Source organism: Hemitrygon akajei, chromosome 11 (assembly GCF_048418815.1).
Source record: "Hemitrygon akajei chromosome 11, sHemAka1.3, whole genome shotgun sequence".
NCBI lineage: Eukaryota > Metazoa > Chordata > Chondrichthyes > Myliobatiformes > Dasyatidae > Hemitrygon > Hemitrygon akajei.
Genome location: NC_133134.1, coordinates 31,564,389 through 31,585,736, shown reverse-complemented (window position 1 = coordinate 31,585,736; position 21,348 = coordinate 31,564,389). Strand labels below are relative to the sequence as shown.

Here is a 21,348-nt window from a genome sequence, read left to right as displayed (position 1 = left end):
TGGACTATAAAGGGAAGAGTGCTGGAGACGGTTAGATCAGTGAGTTGGGAATCGGCGGTGGAGTGTCTGGGAGATTGGCGGTTAGAATAAGGGCCTGGTGGTCAGGTCAGCAGATTTGGATGAAGATTACGTGGGGTTTGGAAACCAGTGGGCGGTGAAGGAATGGGGTTCAAGAAGCAGGAGTTAAATACATCATTTAGATGTGACTTTGCAGATCTGGCCTTATAGCCCAGAGTCATGCAGGTAATGCCAAAAAACAAGTTGTGGCGACTTTCTTCCATGTATGTGACCTGCATGGATGAAAATCCATAAAACGGCATCCAGGCCTGCATGGCACACTAGCACCCATGACTGTGCATTGATAAGCAAGGAGGAGCTTGCGGAGAAGTCATTGGTTTTGTGCAACTTGAGGTAAGTCCCAGACTTGCCTCTGCAATTGTTTTTATTGGACGAAATATGAAGTACACAAACATGTTGTGGTATGATATGTCATTTTCAATTCATGGTGCTCTAAGTATCTTTCATAACCTTAGGACACACCAAAGCCCTGCAGAAAATAAATTAAAGTTTAGCAGATGCAGTGGCTGATTTGCACAGATAATGTCCTGCACAGTGGCCAGATGATCTGTTTAGACAGTTGGTAGAAAGCAAGCTGGTGACCAGTTCAGTGCATGAAATCTCCTGCTCCTTTTCAACGATGCCATTGGATTTTTCTTTTCTGTGGACGTTTCATCCCTGACGTGAAACCTCCGTCAGTGCAGTGTGAAGGTGGCAGTCTAGAATGTGTTCCCTTGGTCCTGGTGGTGTGCTTGCATGTAGAGTATTGTTAAATTGGATTGCGCTGCAGTGTTCGCACCAGTTTGTTTTGGTGCAGGACAAGCCCAGTATTTCCTAATACCATTCATCAATCATGACCAGTTCACTTATTGTTGCCCTAGTGCAGCACCTTGGACTCAGCTCTGTGAATGACTTGTGAGGTTCAGGCTATCTGGAACTAACCTGGTTTTCAAGTCAGTTGAAAATCATTCCATGGTGTACTAGGTGCACAAGCAAGATTGAGCACAAATTCCCCAATACAGCACGGTGCAACAGAAACATTCTCCTTCCAATTGACAGCTTTACTATTTTGTATTCATATTTCTACTTAACATAGAAAGAGGCCATTTAGCCCATTCAATCTATGCCAGCTCACACAGAGCAAATCAATTCCCTGATTAATTATTCCTATAACCAACTCTCGGTCCTGTTCCCATCAATTCCCTTCAGATTCCAACTCTTACTGCACCGAGGACAATGTACCATGGCCAGGTAATCTATCAACCTGCACATGTGTGGGATATGGAAGGAAACTGGATAAATAAAGGGAAATCCACACAAACACAGAGAGAACACACAAGCTCCACACAATGAGCATCAAAAATTTGGAATGAACCACGTAGATGATGTAGATGGGGTATTCATACCTAATCCTTCTTGTCACTGTTCACTTGTTCTCACATGATGGTCTCTTTGGATTATCAGCTGCATATGGCTTGATCTTCCCAGATCTCCGACCATAAACAATCTCCTGTCCATCAATGGCCCAGCGCTTGCCTTTTCGCTTTAGTCTTACTCCTGTGCTTTCCCAGCTCAGCTACTAAAACTGCACATTATGGAGATTTAGAAGCAGGACTATATGTAGGAATGGCCTAAGCAGAGGGCAGGGTGACAGCTCACTGTGGGCATGTTTTTATCACGGAATATTCAGGATCTTTATTGAACAGAACATACAACAGACTCTGAGGGCTACACAGAATGTGTTAGTACAACTTCAGCATGCCTTGTCCAGTTCAACCTTGTACAGAGCTTCTAACAGAACGCGGATCGGTACCAGCATGGATGTGGTGCAGAATGTCACTTCAACCCACAGCAAATGACGGCCAATCTTCCAACTTCAGCTGCAGCACAACCAGGAAAAGCGATTCACACGTACGTTGAAACATGCGGCGAAAAGTGTCATTTACGTCAAATCACATCAGTGAGGATTGTGCGGGCAGCCCGCAGGAGTCGCCACACTTCCGTTGCCAACATGGCATTCCCACAACTCACTAATCCTAACCGTACGCCTTTGGAGTATGGGAAGAAACCAAAGCAATGGAAGGAGACCCACGTGGTCACGGGGAGAAGAAACTCCATACAGACAGTGGTGGGAAGTGAACCCCAATCTTATAGCTGCCATTGTAAAGTGTTTCACTAACTGCTACACAACCATGCTGCCCCTCCACTTACTATCTAGCTGGGACAATGGCAGTCTTGATAGCTGCCATACTAACCTTGCCGTTATATTGCAAGGCTAGTTTTGGATACCAGCCAAAGTGGCTGCAAAGTGTGTCAATCAATCTAGTCTCAACTGGACTAAAAGGGATGATGAGGCACCAACCATGAGGGGCAGCAGTGGTTCTGGTGAACACCAGCCTCTTGTCATCTCTCATGGTTTAAGTGTGATTCGGCTCTACGGCATGATGACAGCACCATGACAATCATCATCAGTATCGCTTAAGTGTACATGGGCTTTCTACCTGAATAAGGAGGAGCTTATGGAAGAGAAGAGTTTGTGTCTGACAGTGGAATCTTGTTGGATTTTGTTGAAACTGTGAAGGCTGATCCATTGAATATGGAGACTGGAATGTCAGGATCTGGTGAATTCTGCCCTTGTCCTTTCTGGGAGGAGAAGTTTTAAGAGCAGAGGTGTGGTTTATAGATGAGGTGTGGACAAGGATTGTGTCCGCCAAGCTTACACAAAGTTGGAAGATGTTAGTGGAAGTTTTAATACTGTAGGAGTGGCTGTGGAATGGTGGGACCATTTTGTGTTGACATTTCTCATGATGTCCATAACACCATAAGACATAGGAGCAGAATTAGGCCATTTGGCCCATTGAGTGTGCTCCACCATTCAATCATGACTGATCCTTTTTTCCATCTCCTCCTCAACCTCAGTTCATGGCCTTCTCCTCGTAACCTTTGATGCCATGTCCAATCAAGAACCTATCAATCTCTGCCTTAAATACACCCAATGACCTGGCCAGCTGAACATGGCAGCAAATTCCACAAATTCATCACCCTTCGGCTAAAGAAATTTCTCTGCATCTCTGTTTTGAAAGGGAAATCCTCTATTCTGAGGCTGTGCCCTCTTGTACTAGACTCTCCCACCATGGGAAACATCCTGTCCACATCTACTCTGTCTAGGCCTTTCAACATTTGAAGGGTTTCAATGAGATCCCCCTCATCCTTCTGAATTCCAGCGAGTACAGATCCAGAGCCATCATATGTTCCTCATATGGTAACCCTTTAATTCCTGGAATCATCCTTGTGAATCTCCTCTGAAACCTCTCCAATGCCAGCACATCTTCTCTAAAATGAGGTGCCCAAAACTGTTCACAATACTCATTTCATCAGTGCCTTATAAAGCCTCAGCATCACATCCTTGCTCTTGTATTCTAGACCTCTTGAAATGAATGCTAACATGGCATTTGCCTTCCTCACCACCGATTCAATCTGCAAGTTAACCTTCAGGGTGATCTGCACATGGACTCCCAAGTCCCTCTGCATCTCAGATTCCTGGAATTTCTCCCCATTTAGAAAATAGTGCACACATTTATTTCTACCACCAAAGTGCATGGCCATGCATTTTCCAACATTGTATTTCATTTGCCACTTTCTTGCCCATTCAGCTAATCTGTCTAAGTCCATCTGCATCTTACCTGTTTCTTCAACACTATCTGCCCCTCCACTAATCTTCGTATTATCTGCAAACCTGGCAACAGAGCCATCTCTTCCACTGGCTGGGCATACCTCAAGATTTCTCACTTGAGGAGCAGTAATCTTTAAGAAAGGTTGTTGAGTTTAATACAGGCGATATCATAATTAGACTTATGAAACACTTTAAAGAAAAGTACACGTGAAAATGAATGCTTAATAGTTGCTATTAAGTTAATTGCCTCTATCACATTTGATTTTTTTTTCTTTGTTTTAATAGCAGCTTCTGAGTCTTCAGTGTCAGAAAATCATTGACAATGAAGTTGATTGAGTGGATAAATATTGGTTAGTGCAGAAAGATGGAATTAGTGAAGAATGTGATAAGGGTCGAGAAATTGTACCATGCTGTGTGCATTTTAGGTATACACGTGCTTAAATTTGCAACCTGGCGGACAGGCACCACAGTATTTGTAAGGACAACCTGTATTTGTGGTTAAAAAAGAGAAGAGACCTAATGCCTTATACAAAGAAATCAATCTTGCAGAATGTTAGCGGAGAAAATCCTAAAGCACTCTCCCCACTGTTTCCTTATTCATCCCCTTCAGTCCCTCCTCCCACCTCATCTAGGATGGATATTATATGATCTGACTCCCAGCTTCAGTCTTCCTTGAAGATCACAAAACTCTGATCTCCTTTGCCCATTTTCTATTTCAAATCCTGAGGCTGCCGCAAAACAACACATTTCACATTCTACGAGACATTGATAATAAACCCGATTCTGCTCCTGCATTTAATTCCTGCCTCATTATGTCTGCCACTTACCTGCAAACCAGTGACAGTCTGCTCTTGGCGTTTGGGTCAGTTAGTGTTTGCACCGGAGTTGACTCCAGCCCCTCCTCTTGACTCCCAGGGAAATGCTTGCTGCCCCTCTTCAAGTTGAGGGGCAGTTAATGGACTCGGTGTGAGATTACGATATTTTTGTCGTGCATGTGACTTATGTAGTATTGAGAATGTATCTCTTTAAGAATTGCATGCTATACGTTGCTGCGAATATTTCAGTGTAAAGCATTGCAGAAGTTTTCATTAGTAAAACCATGAAAATAAATGCATTATTTAATCAATAAATGGCCTTTATGTTGTTCAAATCACATAACCACCTTTCTTTCAATGCCTGACCAGGACACAGCAATGGCTAATTGCTTAGTTGATCCTTTGTAGTATATGGGTGTAAAGTGTTGATATTTCATGAGGATTTCCAGCCATATACTCTCCACATTCCAGCCTCTCTGTCATGTGACATTGTGCAGTTTACAGCCTCTGTGCCATGTTGCAAGTAGGGCTTAGATCTGTCTCTGTTAGTGCCTAGCTGTCTCCTTTAGCGTCCCTAGGGCATGATCTCTGCTATCACTACATCTGTGTTGCTCAGGTGCAGTGCTGTTGTAAAAGGGTGTGAACCATGTGTTCTTGGCTACTTTCTGTCTCCTAGCAAGTGACCTGCAATTTCTGAGCCATCCCTATTAGATGGACATATACGTAGATACTTTATCGATCCCAAAGGAAATTACAGTGTCACAGCAGCATTACAAATGCACAGATATACAGATATACAAATATTAGAAGAGAAGTAAGAAAGAATAAAAACTAAGTTACGACAAACAGTCTAACAGGAGGGAGTTGTCACTTCCCCAGCTATAGGTTGACTCATTATAGAGCCTAATGGCCGAGGGTAAGAATGACCTCATATAGCGCTCTTTGGAGCAGTGCGGTTGTCTTAGCCTATTACTAAGAGTGTTCCTCTGTTCAGCCAAGAGGGCATGCAGAGGGTGAGAAACATTGAACGGTAGATTTTTGTATGAAAATTTGCCACAAATGATATAAATTTTCTGAGGGGGGGGGGGGTGTATATGAATTGTGGAAATAAATACCTAAAATAAATACCTATAAAAAGTTTGTATTGCCATTTTCCATAATTGAAGCACTGCCATTAGTATTTGACTCAAGAAAAGCACGTTGAAATGATAAAATTTTGAAATAATTCATCTGTTCTATATTTTACATAAATTTAAAGAAAGCAAATATTATTCTATATCTCAGTTTTGTGTAGTGATTTGTGACTTCTGGAAGGGAGAGTTCCTATTATCTGAACAGATGTAATGCATAGTTTACCTGCATAATTAGCAGAAAATAACCAGTAAGTGAATGTATATTTGACACATTGTATACACTGAGGCTTTAAAAGGATTTAAGACCATAGACCATAAGACATAGGAGCAGAATTAGGCCACTTGGCCCGTTAAGACCTCTCCACAATTCCATCATGGCTGATCAATCCTCTCATCCCCACACTCCTGCCTTCTTCTTGTAACCTTTGACTCCCTGACGAACCAAGAACCTTTCAACCTCTGCTTTAACTATACTAAATGACTTGTTTTCCACGGTTATCCATAGCAATGAATTCCACAGATTTACCATCCTTTGTCTAAAGAAATTCTTTCTTAACTCTTATCTAGATGGATGTTCCTTTATTCTGAGGTTGTGGCCTTTGGTCCTAGATGCACCCACTGTAGGAAACTTCCTCTCCACATACACTCTATCTGAGCCTTTCAATATTCCATAGGCTTCAATGAGATAACCCTTATTCTAATAAACTCCAGTGAGTACAGGGGCAGAGACATCGAATGCTCCTGCTGTGTTAACCATTTCATTCCCAGAATTATTCACGTGAACCTCCTCTGGACCCTCTCAATGCCAGCACATCTTTTCTTAGATACGGAGCCCAAAACTTGTTAACATCCTTGCTCTTATATTCTAGTCCTTGTGAAATGAATGCTAAAGTTGCATTTGCCTTCCATACCACTGACTCAACCTACAACTTAAACCTTCAAGGAATCCCGCACAAGGACTCCCCAGTCTCTTTGCAGCTTTGATCTCTTTGCAGCTTTGATTGTTGGATTTGTTCCTTGTTTAGAAAATAATCTATGCCTTTATTCCTCTACCAAAGTGCATGGCCAAATGCTATATTCCATCTGGACTTCTTTGCCCTTTCTCTCAATGTGTCCAAGTCCTTCTGCAGACTCCCTGCTTCCTCAGCGCCACCTGCTCTTCCACCTATCTTTGTATTGTCCACAAACGTGGCCACAAAGCAATCAATTCCATCATCCAAATCATTGACATATAACATGACAAGAAGAGGTTCCAATACCAACCCCTGAGAAACATCACTTGTCACCAACATCCAAGCAGAATAGGCCCCATTTATTCCAACTTCTTGCCTCCTGCCAATCAGATAATCTTCTATCCATAGTAATATCTCTCTTATAATACCATGGGCTCTTACGTTGTTAAGCAGCTTCATGTGCGGCACGTTGTCAAAAGCCTTCTGCAAATCCAAATTCACTGACTCTCCTTTATCTATTCTGCCTGTTATTTCCTCAAAGAATTCTAACAGATTTGTCAGGCAAGCTTTCCCCTTCAGAATTTATATAACTTTCCTTTATATAACTGGAAAGGTATCATTAATACATTTTAAAGATTTTTTTCCCGTAACAAGATAACCTGTCCCTCTAGAGGGAGACCAGCAAAATTTTTGTCAACTTAAGTATCACTTTAACTTGTCAAAACAGATACTTGTAGGATCACATCAGTATGACAGAGCACACAGAGAGCAAAAACAAATTGCTAGAGGAACTCAGCAGGTCAAGCAGCTTCTGTGGGGCCAAGGAGGTGAGACCTTCCATTCCTTGACCTGCAAAGATGCTGCCTGACCTGTTGAGTTCCTCCAGCAATTTGTTTCTTGAGCAGAGAAGACTTCTGCTAATTGGTATGTATTTCATGTTTTTCATGAAAATTTTCCTCAGGTAACATAATCCATAAATTGACTTTCTCAACATCCTGCTCATCAATTCATTGTTTTAAAAATACAAATAGAGTGAAATATTGTTCTTTCCCAACAATTTGATCTAACAAGTCTGATTTTAATTAATTTTAATTTTTAACTTTATTGCTGCCAAGCTACACTTAGTTGATTACAAGTATCTGGTTACATTGGACTAATGGAGGAAACAAAGGTTGCTATATAGAGTGATAGTCTCAGCCCAGAAACAGGCCCTTCAGCCCATCTAGTCTGTGCTGAACCATTATTCTGCCTAGTCCCATTGACCTGCACCCGGATCATAGCCCTCCATACCCCTCCCATCCATGTAATTATCCAAATTTCTCTTACGTGCTAAAATCAATCTGAATTCACTTCCACTGGAGGCTTGGTTCACACTCTCAGTACCTTTGAGTGAAGAAGTTCTTCCTCATGTTCCCCTTAAACATTTCACCTTTCACCCTTAACCCATGATGTCTAGTTGTAGTAACACCAACCTCAGTGGAAAAAGCCTGCTTGTATTCACCTTACCTATACCCCGCATAATTTTGTATACCTCTGTCAAATCACCCCTCATTCTTTTATGCTCCAAGGAATAGGTCCTGACCTGTTCAACCTTTCCCTGTAACTCAGGACCTCAAATCCCATCGACATCCTTGTAAATGTTCTCTGGACTCTTTCAATCTTATTGATATCTTTCTGTAGGTAGGTTACCTGAACTGCACACAATACTCAAAATTAGTTCTCATTCAAAGTCTTATACAACTTCAACATAACATCACAACTCCCATAGTTAATACTTATTAAGGCCGGAGAGCCAAAAGCTCTCTTTACGACCCTATGTACCTGTGATGACATTTTCAGGGAGTTATGGATCTTATTCCTAGATCCCTGTATCCAAATCCACACTTGCGATTCTATTGAGAAGTGCATCTTGTAGCCTGGTCTTGCTGTCAGGCATCAGCGCACACTCCAATTAGTGATTTATAGGTGTTGTTATGACCCCTATATATGTTTTTAATGTCAACACCTCCCAAGCCATGTCCACTCAAACACCATGTCATTGTACTCTCACCAAACAGGGCAGGGGCAATAATGGGGCTGCAAGGCATTCAGTGGAACATATTTTAGTCTCCACCGGATTCATTTCTAACAGAGCTAGGACAGTAAAGGCGATGAGGTATTAGACCTCAGGACAGACATTTTGAATTTTGTTATGCCAGGAACAGGGATAATTGTAATTGCTCCTGTGCAAGTTTCCACTGTGTTGTGTCATGCTCAATATTTTCAATTTTAAACTGATACAGTTTTCAATTTGTATATCATGATTGTCCAAAGGAATTAAATTGCTCTCCACTCACTGCACACAATTTAAATGATAATATTCAAAGTTTTGGTAATTTATATTCACATAATATTATGCAGAATCTCTCTATACCAGATAATTTGCACAATATTTTGTCTAATAGAATAAACCTGTGAACCTTCTTCTTTCTCAGATATTATGGCAGACAAGGATCCAGAAATATATCCCGTTGAAGAGAATGCCTTGGTTGATACAAACTACAAAGCACCAGCACAGAAGACGCTTAAAGAAATTCAGGAGATGGACTGTAATGATGAGAGTTTGAACAAATACAAACAGGCACTTCTTGGCTTCTCTCCTAAGAATGTAGGTTAGTATTTCATTAATAGTGAAAAACTGAAGGAATGCTTCCCCAACTTGCTGCGTCTGAATTATGTGAAAGGAATGTTTCCTTTATAACCAAGGTGATAGGGTTGAGGATGGTGCAGCTTGTATATAAGTCAATGTAGTGTGTAGTGAGGCTCTGAGGACAGGCAGATGATAGGGCAAAATTGCCATCAGTGGGATGAGTTGAAATGTAACATGGGGCAGAATCATAAAAGGATGATGAATACATGACTTAAGGTTCATATTTGAATGCACGCTGTATACGGAATAAGACAGATGAACTTGTAGAATGGTTAGAGGTTGGCAGGCATGACATTATGGGCATCACTGAGTCGCAACTGAATGACGATTGTATTGAAAGGACACGCAGGTAGGCAGAGGGTAGCTTTATTTGTAAAATATGAAATCAATATTTGAGTTCAATGGAAAGAGGTGGCATAGGATCAGAAGATGTAAAATCATTGTGGGCAGAGTTAAAAACTGCAAGGGTAAAACCACCCTGATGGGAGTTATATAGAGGCCTCCAAGTAGTAGCTTGGATATGGGATATAAATTACAACTGGAGAGAGCAAAGGCGTGTAAAAAGTGGAATGTTACAACAGTCATGGAGATTTCAATATGCAGGTAGATTTGAAAAATCAGATTGATGCAGGATCCCACTAGAGGGAATATGTAGACTGCCAGTGAGATGGCTTTTTAGAGCAGCTTGTGGTTGAGCCCATAAGGAAAAAAACAGTTCTGGATTGGGTGTTAATATGAACCAGATTTGATTAGGGAGCTTAAGATAAAGGAACTCTTAGGAGGCAGTGATCATAATATGATAGAATTCACTCTACAGTTTGCGAGGGAGAAGATAAAATCAGATGTATCAGTATTACAGTGGAGTTAAGGGAATTACAGAAGAATGAGAGAGGAGCTGGTCAAAGTTGTTTGAAAGGGGATACTACCAGGGATAACTGCAGAATAGCAATGGCTGGAGTTTCTGGGGGAATTTGGAAGGCGCAGGATAGATACATCCCAAAGATAAAGAAGTATTTTAAAGGGAAGGTGAGAGAACTATGTTTGAAAAGGGAAGTCAAAAACAAAATAAAAGATAAAGAGGGGGCATATATTATAGTAAAGATTAGTGGGAAAGTGGATTGAGAAGCTTTTAAAAACTAACAGAAGGGAACTAAAAAACCATAAAGAAAGAAAAGATGAAGGATGAAGGTAAGATAGCCAATAATATCAAAGCAGATACCAAGGATTTTTCAGATACATAAAGAGTAAAAGAGAGGTGAGAGTGGATATTGGACTGCTGGAAAATGATGCTGGAGAGGTAATAATGGGGGACAACAAAATGGCAGAATGACTGAGTAAATATTGTGCGTCTGTATTCATTGTAGAAATCACTCAACATCCACTTCGAGAGGACTGGAATATAAGAACTAGGATGTAATGCTGAGGCATTATAAGGCATTGGTTAGACCACACTTGAGGTATTGTGAGGTATTTTAAGCCCTTAACTCAGAAAGGATGTGCTGGCATTGGAGAGGCTCCAGAGCAGGCTCACGAGGATGATTCTGGGAATGAAAGTGTTAATGTATGAGAAGCGTTTGATGGCTTTAAGCCAATTGTTTCTGGAGTTTAGAAGAATGAGGAGGGATCTCATTGAAACCTATAGAATATTGCAAGTCCTATATAGAGTGTATGTGGAGAAGATGTTTACTGTAGTGGATGAGTCTAGGATCAGAGCCACAGCCACAGAATAGAGGTATGTACATTTAGAACAAAGGTAAGGAGGGTTTTCTTTAGCCAGAGGGTGTTGAATCTGTGGAATTCGTTGCCATGGACAGCTGTGGAAGCCAAGTCATTGAGTATATTTAAAGTGGAGGTTGATAGGTTCCTGATTAGTCTGGGAATTAAAGTTTACAGGGAGGAGAATGGGCTTGAGAGGGGTAATAAATCAGCCATGATGGAATGGTGGAGCAGACTCGATGGGCTGAGTGGCCTAATTCTGCTCCTACATCTTATGGTGTAAGTCTTAATTTCTTTCCAAGTGCAAATGCCTTATTATGCAAGTAGCATATAGAAGTGTTGTGAGGCTTGAATCAGAAGATGGAGAGTAACCAGGTAAGCTATATTTTAATGCTGGGCTATGAACTGAACTGAATTTGCAAAGACAAAAATCTTCAGTGACAAAGTGAGCTACATTATTGATTCAATCTTACACCACCAAACAAGAAAAATATCCTTCCCAAATACTACCTTCATCCTAAATTCCGATTTATTTTGCAGTTGAATATTTGTTGTGCTGTTACTTCTTCCTTGCATAGAGTCAGTCATATCTGCTGACCTATGGGGAGGGTCGGCTGGGATATCGAGGACAGTTTTAAGTTTTGGACTGCGATGGGGAGATGGGAATGATTGGTCACGATCCCTGCTGATTTAAACAAAGAAGAATAGACAGCTGCACATGCCCCCAGTTGAGCTCTTCCCAGCTACTCGCAGTAATGAGAATGAGTGTGAGTGATCAAGCATTGCAACTTTGATAGAAAATGCTTCAAAACCTGAAATCCACTGCTACAGTTCCAGGGCAAGTTCTGGGATGATTAAATCTCTGATGATATAGAGTTCTTTCAATTGAAACTATTACTATTTTATGGACTTGAGAATGATTCTTGAGATCCATTTGGAGTTTGCTTATCCTTCAGCTGTGAAACAGTGACCTAGATGCAGTGTGATGCAGGACAATTTCTCTTCTTAAAAAGCTCTGAATTTCTGCTCTCAGTTAACATGTACCTCTGAACCATTCTTGTTACCTTTGTCAGATCCTCTGATGCATCTTATGTTTTACTGTATTAACTGTAACATAAAACTGCAAGTTGCTGTTAATTTCTTTCATGATCAAGTTGATGAGAGGCTAGTTGAGTGGTGTAACAACAACTTTGCACGCAATGTTAGTAAGACGAAAAAGCTGATTGTGGACTTCAGAAAGGATAAGATGAGGGAACACAAACCAATCTTCATAGAGGGATCAGAAGTGGAGAGAAAGAGAGCAATTTTGAGTGCTTGGGTGTCAATATCTCTGAGGATTTAACCTGGTCCTAGCATATTGATGCAGCTATAAAGGAGGCAAGATGGCAGCTATATTCCATTAGGAGTTTGGGAAGATTTGGTAGGTCACCTGAAACACTCAAAAACTTCTACAGATGTACCGTGGAGAGCATTCTGACAGGCTGCATCACCAACTGGTATGGGTGGGGGGGGGGGGGTGGGGGGGGGAGTGCAGGGCAGGTATAGCACAGGATCAAAGTAAGCTGCAGAAAGTTGTAAAATTAGTCAGCTCCATCATGGGTACTAGCTTCCATGGTATCCAAGACATCTTCAAGGAGCGGTGCTTCAGAAAGGCGATGTCCATCATTAAGGAGCCCCACCACCCAGAACATGTCCTCTTCTTGTTGTTACTATCAAGAAGGATGTACAGAAGCCTAAAGACACACACTCAGTGATTCAGGAACAGCTTTTCACCCTCTGCCATCCAATTTCTAAAAGGACATTGAACCCATGAACACTACCTCATGACCTTTTTATAAATTTCTGTTTTTGCACTACTTATTTTAATTTAACTGTTTAATGCACATACATACTTCCTTTAATTCAGTGTTTTTTCTATATTTATCATGTTTGGATTGTACTGCTGCCGCAAAGCTAACAAATTTCACGACAGTGGGAGATGTGATGACGCCTGTTAGTGGCTCAGTGAGCAATCACTGGGGACAGCGTGGGAAATACCCACCTATCAGCAACTGATCATATACAGTAAAAAAATAGACCCAAAATGGAGTTAGGCAGCTGAGGATTGAAACACAATGATCAGCTATTTGGAGGGTAGAAGATGGAGATAAATCATCCACTGTCAACTGACTCTTGGAGAATCTGAACAACCAAGTAGCCCAAATACATGAATAAGTGATTACAGGAGACCCCTGTTGTGGTGGGATTCGATTCCTAGAAAAGGATCTGTGTTAGAAACATAGAAAACCTACAGTATAATACAGGCCCTTCAACTCACAATGCTATGCCAAACATGTACTTACTTAGAAATTACCTAAGGTTACCCATAGCCCTCTATTTTTCTAAGCTCCATGCATCAATCCAGGAGTCTCTTAAAAGACCCTATTGTATCTGCCTCCAGCACCGTCGCTGGCAGTCCATTCCATGCACTCACCACTCTCTGTTTAAAAAAACTCACCCCTGACATCTCCTCTGTACCTATTTCCATGTACTTTAAAACTGTGCCCTCTTGTGTTAGCCATTTCAGCCCTGGGGAAAAGCCTCTGACTATCCACAGGAATAGTGTTGTGAATTTCCATAAGCTGAAGTTGCATGATCTGTGCAAGCTTCAATAAACGTGAAGTTTTAAAAAAAAGGAAATTATTTGTTCATTTATTTACTATTTTCACATAATTTCTGTAAGAGTGAATTTTAATCTGTTTCTCATTTTTGGGTAGTGATTTGTGAATTCTGTACAGGTGTATTTCTGTAACCTGAACCTTTTCACTTTAGTCTTGAGGTAAGGTGACAAAAAGAAAACAACATTCAATCAATGTCTGGAACAGGAGCTTTGTAAGATTTGTTAAATTGATAATTAAGTCACAGTAATGTGATCTGAAAAATCAGGCTATATCGTGACTACCTGTTTGTTCTGATGTTTTGATGTGCCAGTTGTTTCTTATGTCGGTGTAGATTCTAGAAATTTGTAATTTACAGCAGCTGCTTGTCCATTGGTAAAATACTGGTAAGTATTTCATAAAAATGACTTCATACCAATAAGAGGCTTACCTGGACCAAAGGTTCTATGAAACAATTAAAACTAGACTCTTAACAATACCTTTGATAACAGAAATCCTAGTTACAATTTGTATTTATCTGCTTGTGTTTCCACTATTGTCCTTAATATTCAAGAGTTTATCTGCCAGTTGAGAACAAGTAAAGTAATTTTTGGAATCTATCTTATTTGTCATGCCTGTTTGCTGCAAAATTTCCATGTAAACATTTACCAGTGGAGGAACTGATTTTTTGATGTTTTAGTCTGTGAGATATGGTTGTGAGGAAGCATATTGAGAAAGATCCAGAAATAAGTGGAGGATACAAAAGTTATGCTTTACATTCTGCAATCTAAATAATGGCCATTGAATTTGATGATCACAGTATAAAACAAAACAATTAAGATATTTCACAAGTGGATGGTTACCAGACCCATGAAAATTGTTTTGAAAACTTGGTATTGTGCTGATTATAGAGGAATCATTCATTTTTATTTAGAAAAGAATGTGAAAATGCAATTTGAGATTTAATGATCTGATACCAATTTCGTCTGTAAGGAGTGATTGAACAAATCTACTTAAAATTCCTAATTAAACCCATTTTCAATGGAAGCCAAATTAACTCATTACTCTAGCTTCCAATGTGTACTCACTGATATTTTTTACTTTTGATATATCGGAGGTCTAGGTTCACTCCAAATACAAATGTTGACAATGTAACCCATCACATGGATCAGTGCTGGGATCTTTATTGCTGTGGTATGTATCAATGATTAGGATGAAGGTGTAGATGGATAGATTAGAAAATTTGCAGATGACACCAGGATTGGTGGAGTTGTGGACAGTGTAAAGGACTACCAAAGAATATAGTGGGATATAAGTCAGTTATAGATATGGACAAAGAAGTGGCAGATGGAATCTAATCCAGCCCAGTGTTAGGTGCTGCACTTTGGAAAGTCAAATGAAAGGAAAAAGTATACAGTTACTGGTATACTCAAATAGCTTTGAGGTACAGACGGATCTTGGGCTCCAGGTACATATTTCCCTGAAAGTTGCTACACAAGTGGATAAGGGGTAAAGGAGGCATGTGGCATGCTTAACCTCATTTGCAGGGGTGTTGAGTATAAGAATAAAGAAGTGATGTTGCAGCTATATAAAACTTCATTCAGTTCACACTTGGAGTATTGCATGCACTTCTGGTTGCCGCATTAAAGGAAGGATGTGGAGGCTGTGAAGAGGGTGGAGAAGAGGTTTACCAGGATTCTGACTGGATCAGAGCAGATGAGCTATAAGAAAAGGTTGGCCAAATTGTGGTGTTCTTCCCAGAATGATGGAGGCGAAGGGGAGACCTGGCAGCATTATTTAAAATTATAGGAGGCATAGATAGATTAGACAGTAGGAATCTATTCCTCAGTGCAGAAGTGACAAACACCAGAGGACATATTTCTAAGGTTGTGAAGAGAGAGTTTAAAGATGATGAGGGACAGGTTTTTAATGCAGAGAGTGATAGGTTCCTGGAATAGGTTATCAGGGTAATTGAAGAATCAGGCAGTTTGGATGAATTTAAGAGGCTCTTAGATACATGAATATGAAGGGGATAGAGGGATATGGATAACTGGCATCAGGATCGATACAGCATTGTGGGCCAAATGGCCTGCCCAGTGCTGTACAGTTCTTTGTTCTGTCCTCTTAACTATCACTTCACGTTTATAAGTTGAAGATGCAGTGAAACTGGATGTCTGCTTTAATCTTGAAAAATCAACAGCACCATGCACTTAAATGAGGTTCTCGTCTTGGTCTTTTAAAGAATGTTGAGATAGGAACAAAGCATTGCATGGTCAGTGAAGTGATAGAGAAATGGAAGATGTTTTCTACTTGCATCTGAGGTAAATTTTAGAAAGTTGCTTATGAATGCTTATGAACATAGAATCTAGATTTCTGTAGCAAAGTGGTACAGAGAGATAATCTGTATGTCACTGGTGGTTTCTAGAGTAACATGTTTTCTGCTGCACTGTACACTAATGTATTCTGTCATTTGTCTTAACACCTGATTCCTCTGATAATTTAGTTCATCACAGATGTGATCTGCAAGGAGTGGTAGGTATTTGGAATGCGATGCAGATGGAAGTGGAGGAAGCAGGTTTGATAGCAACACTTAAAAGTCATTTAGATAGGCACATGGATAGTTAGGAAATGGATGGATATGGATCACATGCAGGCAGATGGGATTCGTCTAAATAGGCATCATGGTCAGCACAGGCACTGTGGGCTGAAGGTCCTGTTCCACTGCTGAATTGTTCTGTATTCTAATACCCCTAGTGTGTAACTGATCAGTAGAATCCTGGGGATAGATAAGGAGAATCAGAAGAGAATTAATGTACGATTAGCATAAATAAGTTGTTGATAATTGGCTCGGACTTGGTGGCCTACAGGTCCCGTTTCCTTGCTGTCTCTCTCAATGATTCGTTGGATTCCAGTGACAATTTTTAGAATGGGTGAACTGTTTAAAGATCTCAACATTTGCCATAATTCATTTTTGGTAAAATTGGCACAGAATGTAATAGCACATGCTTTGGCAAAGAGCTCTGTTATTTATTTCTTGTTACAGCTGGCACTTGAATCCTCCAATAAATTGATTTTTTAAAAAAATAACTTTTATTAAAGTGGTTGCCAACTCCTATGAGTTGAAAGAGACCCTTGCTCATTATTGGAAACATGAAAAACATTAACACCAATAATTGCAAAATATTTTCTTCCTTGGAGATTATGTTGAATTGTTGCATGTTTCATATTTCCAACAACATATGTTCGGATCAAATACCAGTCAGAGATTAAATTCAACTATCAATTTTATTTTGACAGTAAGATGTCTTGACCAATTGTGGGTTGTTTCAGATTAAAATTCCCCAGCCAGCCAAAGCTGTGGGCAAAATAATTTTTTCCTCAACCAAGTTATTTTATTTTCAACAAAGATCTTAGAAATGAAACATAATGTATCAAGAATGTATCAAGATGTTTAGTGACTTACATGATCAAAATGGGTGCATTGCCATATTTATAAATAATAAACTTTCAGTCCCTTCCCTGCTTGATTCCTGTTCATTCACCCAATGTCATCTGACACCCTTAAAGGAATAGATGGACAGGAGCTGCCAATGTAGGATTAGTGTGGGACTTACAGATGTTGAACTGTCGACAAAGCTGCATTATGATTTTAGTTATTAAGATACAGCTTGAAATAGGCCCTTCTGGCCCTTTGAGCTGCGCTGCCCAGCAATACCCCAATATAATCCCGGCCTATTCACGGGACAATTTACAATGACCAATTAACCTGGCAACCAGTATGTCCTTAGAGTGTGAGAGGAAACTGGAGCACCCGAGGAAACCCATGTGGTCACGGGGAGAGGGTCTAAACTCCTTACAGGCATTGGTGGGAACCAGACTCACTGGTACTGTAAAGTGTTGTGCTAACCTCTTTATGCTACCATGACCCCAGAGTCTACATACTCTTCATACTTTGTATTTGATCCCAGGATAGAAGGAACATATGAACAGACATTTTAGGTGGATAGAACAGCTTGAGATAGCCCTACACCTTGTGATGATCACATAATAATTAACAGTTTCAATTAAAGAAAGTATAGTGAAGTTTTGTGGTTGAGTCAGATTTAGAAATTAAAACTAAGGCCAATTTTGTGTTTAATTTTTTTTTGACTTGATACTGGTGTGAGACAAATTATATCTTCTGAACTAATTAGTGCTTTGCTTATGTTAAGAACCATTAAATATTAATGCAATTATTTTTATTGAAATTTCATCCTTAATATTTCTTCCATGAGTTATTTTAGGTTTGAACAGAACTTGTCATCATCCATATCATTTTTATTTATTATAGTTCAGACGTTATCCATTTTTGATTGACTTACATTCATGTAAACCAATTTATTTATTCACCTTTTTGAAGCGACTCTTTCATGTTCCTTTCAAATTCCTTCTTTAATTTCAATTTAATTCAGAAATACAGCATGGTAACAGGCCCTCCCGGCCAAGCAAGCCTGCAGTGCCTTATTGTACCCATGTGACTGATGAACCGACTAATCCATTCATCTTTTGGAATGTGGGAGGAAACTGTAACGGGGAACCGCACACAGTTGTGATGAGAACGTAGAAGCTCCTTACAGGCAGCGGCAGGAATTGAACCTGGTCAGTGGCGATGTAATAGTCCTATGCTGACCACTACACTATTGTGCCTTGTTGAATCCCACATTTTTGAGAAGCTTTCACAGTCTGGTAGATTTCACTTTTTTTTTTCTTTTCACTTGTGCAATTCTTGGGGATCAATCTTCCTGTGAGGTTTTAGGGGCTAAAGAGAAACTGTCATAGCCAAAAAGGGCCTTGAAATCATAAACCGTTTACTCTGGATTTTATTGCAGGAGGAACAGAAAAGAATGGAAACGCTCAGTAGGTCAGGAATCAGAAAGATAAATAGTTAATGCTTCAGGTCTGCGACTCTGAAACTAATCAATAAGCTTCAAGACCTTGGCCTCTACCTCTTTGTGCAATTGGATCCCTGATTTCGTCACTTGCAGACTGCATTTGGTTCAGATTGACACCAACACTTCCTCTTCAATCACCACCCGCATAGGTGCACCACAGGGCTGTGTGCTTAGCCCCCTGCTCTACTCACTTTACACTGATGACTTTTTGGCTAAGCACAGCTCCAGTGCCACATTCAAGCTGGCTGATGACACCACTGTCATAGGCCAAATCAAAGTGGTGACGAGTCAGTATATGGGAGGGAGATCAAAAATCTGGCTGAGTGGTGCCACAATAACATCTCACACATTATTAGCAAGACCAAGGAGCTAATCATTGACTTCAGGAGGAGGCAACTAGAGGTCCATGAGCCAGTCCTCATCAGGGTATCAGAGTAGAGAAGGTCAGCAACTTTAAATTCCTCAGTGTTATCATTTCCTGGGCACAGCACTTAAGTGCAATTATGAAGAAAGCATGGCAGCAGCTCTGTTTCCTTAGAAGTTTGTGAAGATTTGGCATGCCACCTAAAAATATGATCAACTTCTACAGCTGTGCGGTGGAGTGTATATTGACTGGCTGCATCACAGCTTGGTATGGAAACATTAATGCCCTTGAACAGAAAATCCTACAAATGTTAGTGGATATGGCCCAGTCCTTCATGGGTAAAGCTCTCCCGATCATTGAGTACATCTGCATGGAGTGTTGACGCAGGAAATCAGCATCCATCATCAGGGCCCCCCACCAACTAGGCAAAGCTCTTACCTCACTGCTGCCATCAGGTAGAAGGTACAGGAACCTCAGGACTCACATCACCTGATTCAGGAACAGTTACTACCCATCAGCCATCAGTATTGAACCAGAGGGGATAACTTCTCTCAACTTCACTTTCCCCATCACTGAACTATTCCCACAACCTCAGGACACACTTTCAAGGACACTTCATCTCATGTTCTTGATATTTATTGCTTACTTATTTTATCATTATTTCTCTTTTTCTTTCTTTTTGTATTTGTATAATTTGTTGTCTTTTGCACACTGGTTCTCTGCACTCTTTGTGCAGTCTTTCATAGATTCTAATATGGTTATTGGAATTATTGAGTATGCCCGCAAGAAAATGAATCTCAAAGTTGTATATGCTGACAAGTTTGTACATTGATAATAAATTTACTTTGAACTTTGAACTTTATCAGAACTGGGAAGTGCTGAGAACCTGAAGCGTTAACTATTTCTCATTCTGCAGATGCTGCCTGACTTGCTGATGTGTCCAGCAATCCCTATTCTCACTGGAATTTTTTTTTTAACTTTATGACAGGATAGCTCCTGGTAAATCGGTCAAATCATGTATTATGAATCCTGATCCTGAATATCTTTCAAGTTCTGATTGACAGGCTGTAGATGTTCGTTAAAAAAAACGTGTGCTGTTTTTCAGGTTTGTGCTTCAATTACTAATTCCTCCGAACAGCAAGCAACTGTACAGAGCAAATGAATAGATCCTGAGTGTTTCTAACACTACTTAAAGCCATGTCATGTTCACTTTGTGTTGGAGTTAGATCGCATATCAAATGGACTTCTGAGTCAAGTCAATAGTCTTTTCTGGAACTCTTAGCAACATAATATCAATATTTTATCTGTAGCTATGCTACAATACCTTCCTAAGTAGATTGTGGTCACAGAGTATATAGTTGTATGTGTGTCCTTAGCCAACCCCCATTCTAAATTCATCTGCTGCCTTGGGCTGGAGGACAAATGGAATAGAAACAGGCAATGGGAGAGATGGCAGGAAAGGTGAGGTGGGCTCCTTCCAACTATAGCCAGATGTTATTCCTTGTCCAGATTCTTTCTCCAGATCCACTCATGTAATGCTCTCAAGACCTCTTCTTACTTTGTAGCTGTGATATTCTGAACCAAATTTTGCCAACCAGATGGTGACACACCTCTAATAGAAGTAGGATTTTGGATGCTTCATTTGCATAAATATATTTTAATTGATGCCTGAGTATGAAACCTGGAGATATCTTCCTCATGCTTACAAAAATGCTTAAATCATGATAATCATAAACTGCCCAAAGAGATGGCCTCAAAACAGCCTTTAAATGGCTATCTTATTAGCACATTACCCATTTCAAGCTTATGGTACTTCCATCCTTTCATCAAATGGAGGCCCTTTTCTTTTAAGCTGAAGCTGCCTGTGACACCTTTTGTTGATCCTGTTTGCTAAATAAGTAGAGCTTTAGGTTTACAGATTTATGTGTTGTCTTTATATTCTTCTAAGAACTTAGGTGAACAATTCTGTATATTTCTTTGTAGACTGTTTCATTAACAGTGCAGCTGGTTTCCAGTGCAAATGGAATGTTAGCCTTCATTGCTAGAGGGATTGAACTTAAGAGCAGGGACGTTATGCTGCAACTGTACAGGGTTCTGGTGAGGCCGCACCTGGAGTACCACGTGCAGTTCTGGTCTCCTTACTTGAGGAAGGATATAATGGCTTTGGAGGTGGTGCAGAGGAGGTTCACCAGGTTGATTCCAGAGATGAGGGGGTTAGACTATGAGGAGAGATTGAGTTGCCTGGGACTGTATTTGCTGAAATTCAGAAGAATGAGAGGAGATCTTACAGGAACATATAAAATTATGAAAAGGATAGCTAAGATAGAGTAAGGAAATTTGCTTCCTCTGGTAGGTGAGACTAGAACTAGGGGACATAGCCT

The 21,348-nt window shown here is 40.3% G+C and overlaps 1 protein-coding gene across 2 annotated transcripts in view; it reads left to right on the top strand.

Annotated features, from left to right (window-relative positions):
* The window catches only part of arhgdig (Rho GDP dissociation inhibitor (GDI) gamma), a 105,576-nt gene that overhangs the window by 56,819 nt on the left and 27,409 nt on the right, over positions 1-21,348 (top strand). For both annotated transcript variants that reach the window (XM_073060566.1, XM_073060565.1), the window contains exon 2: positions 9,106-9,282. In XM_073060566.1, coding sequence (XP_072916667.1) covers positions 9,111-9,282 — 172 coding nt within the window. In that variant the 5' untranslated portion in view covers positions 9,106-9,110. The remainder of the gene's footprint in view (positions 1-9,105; positions 9,283-21,348) is intronic.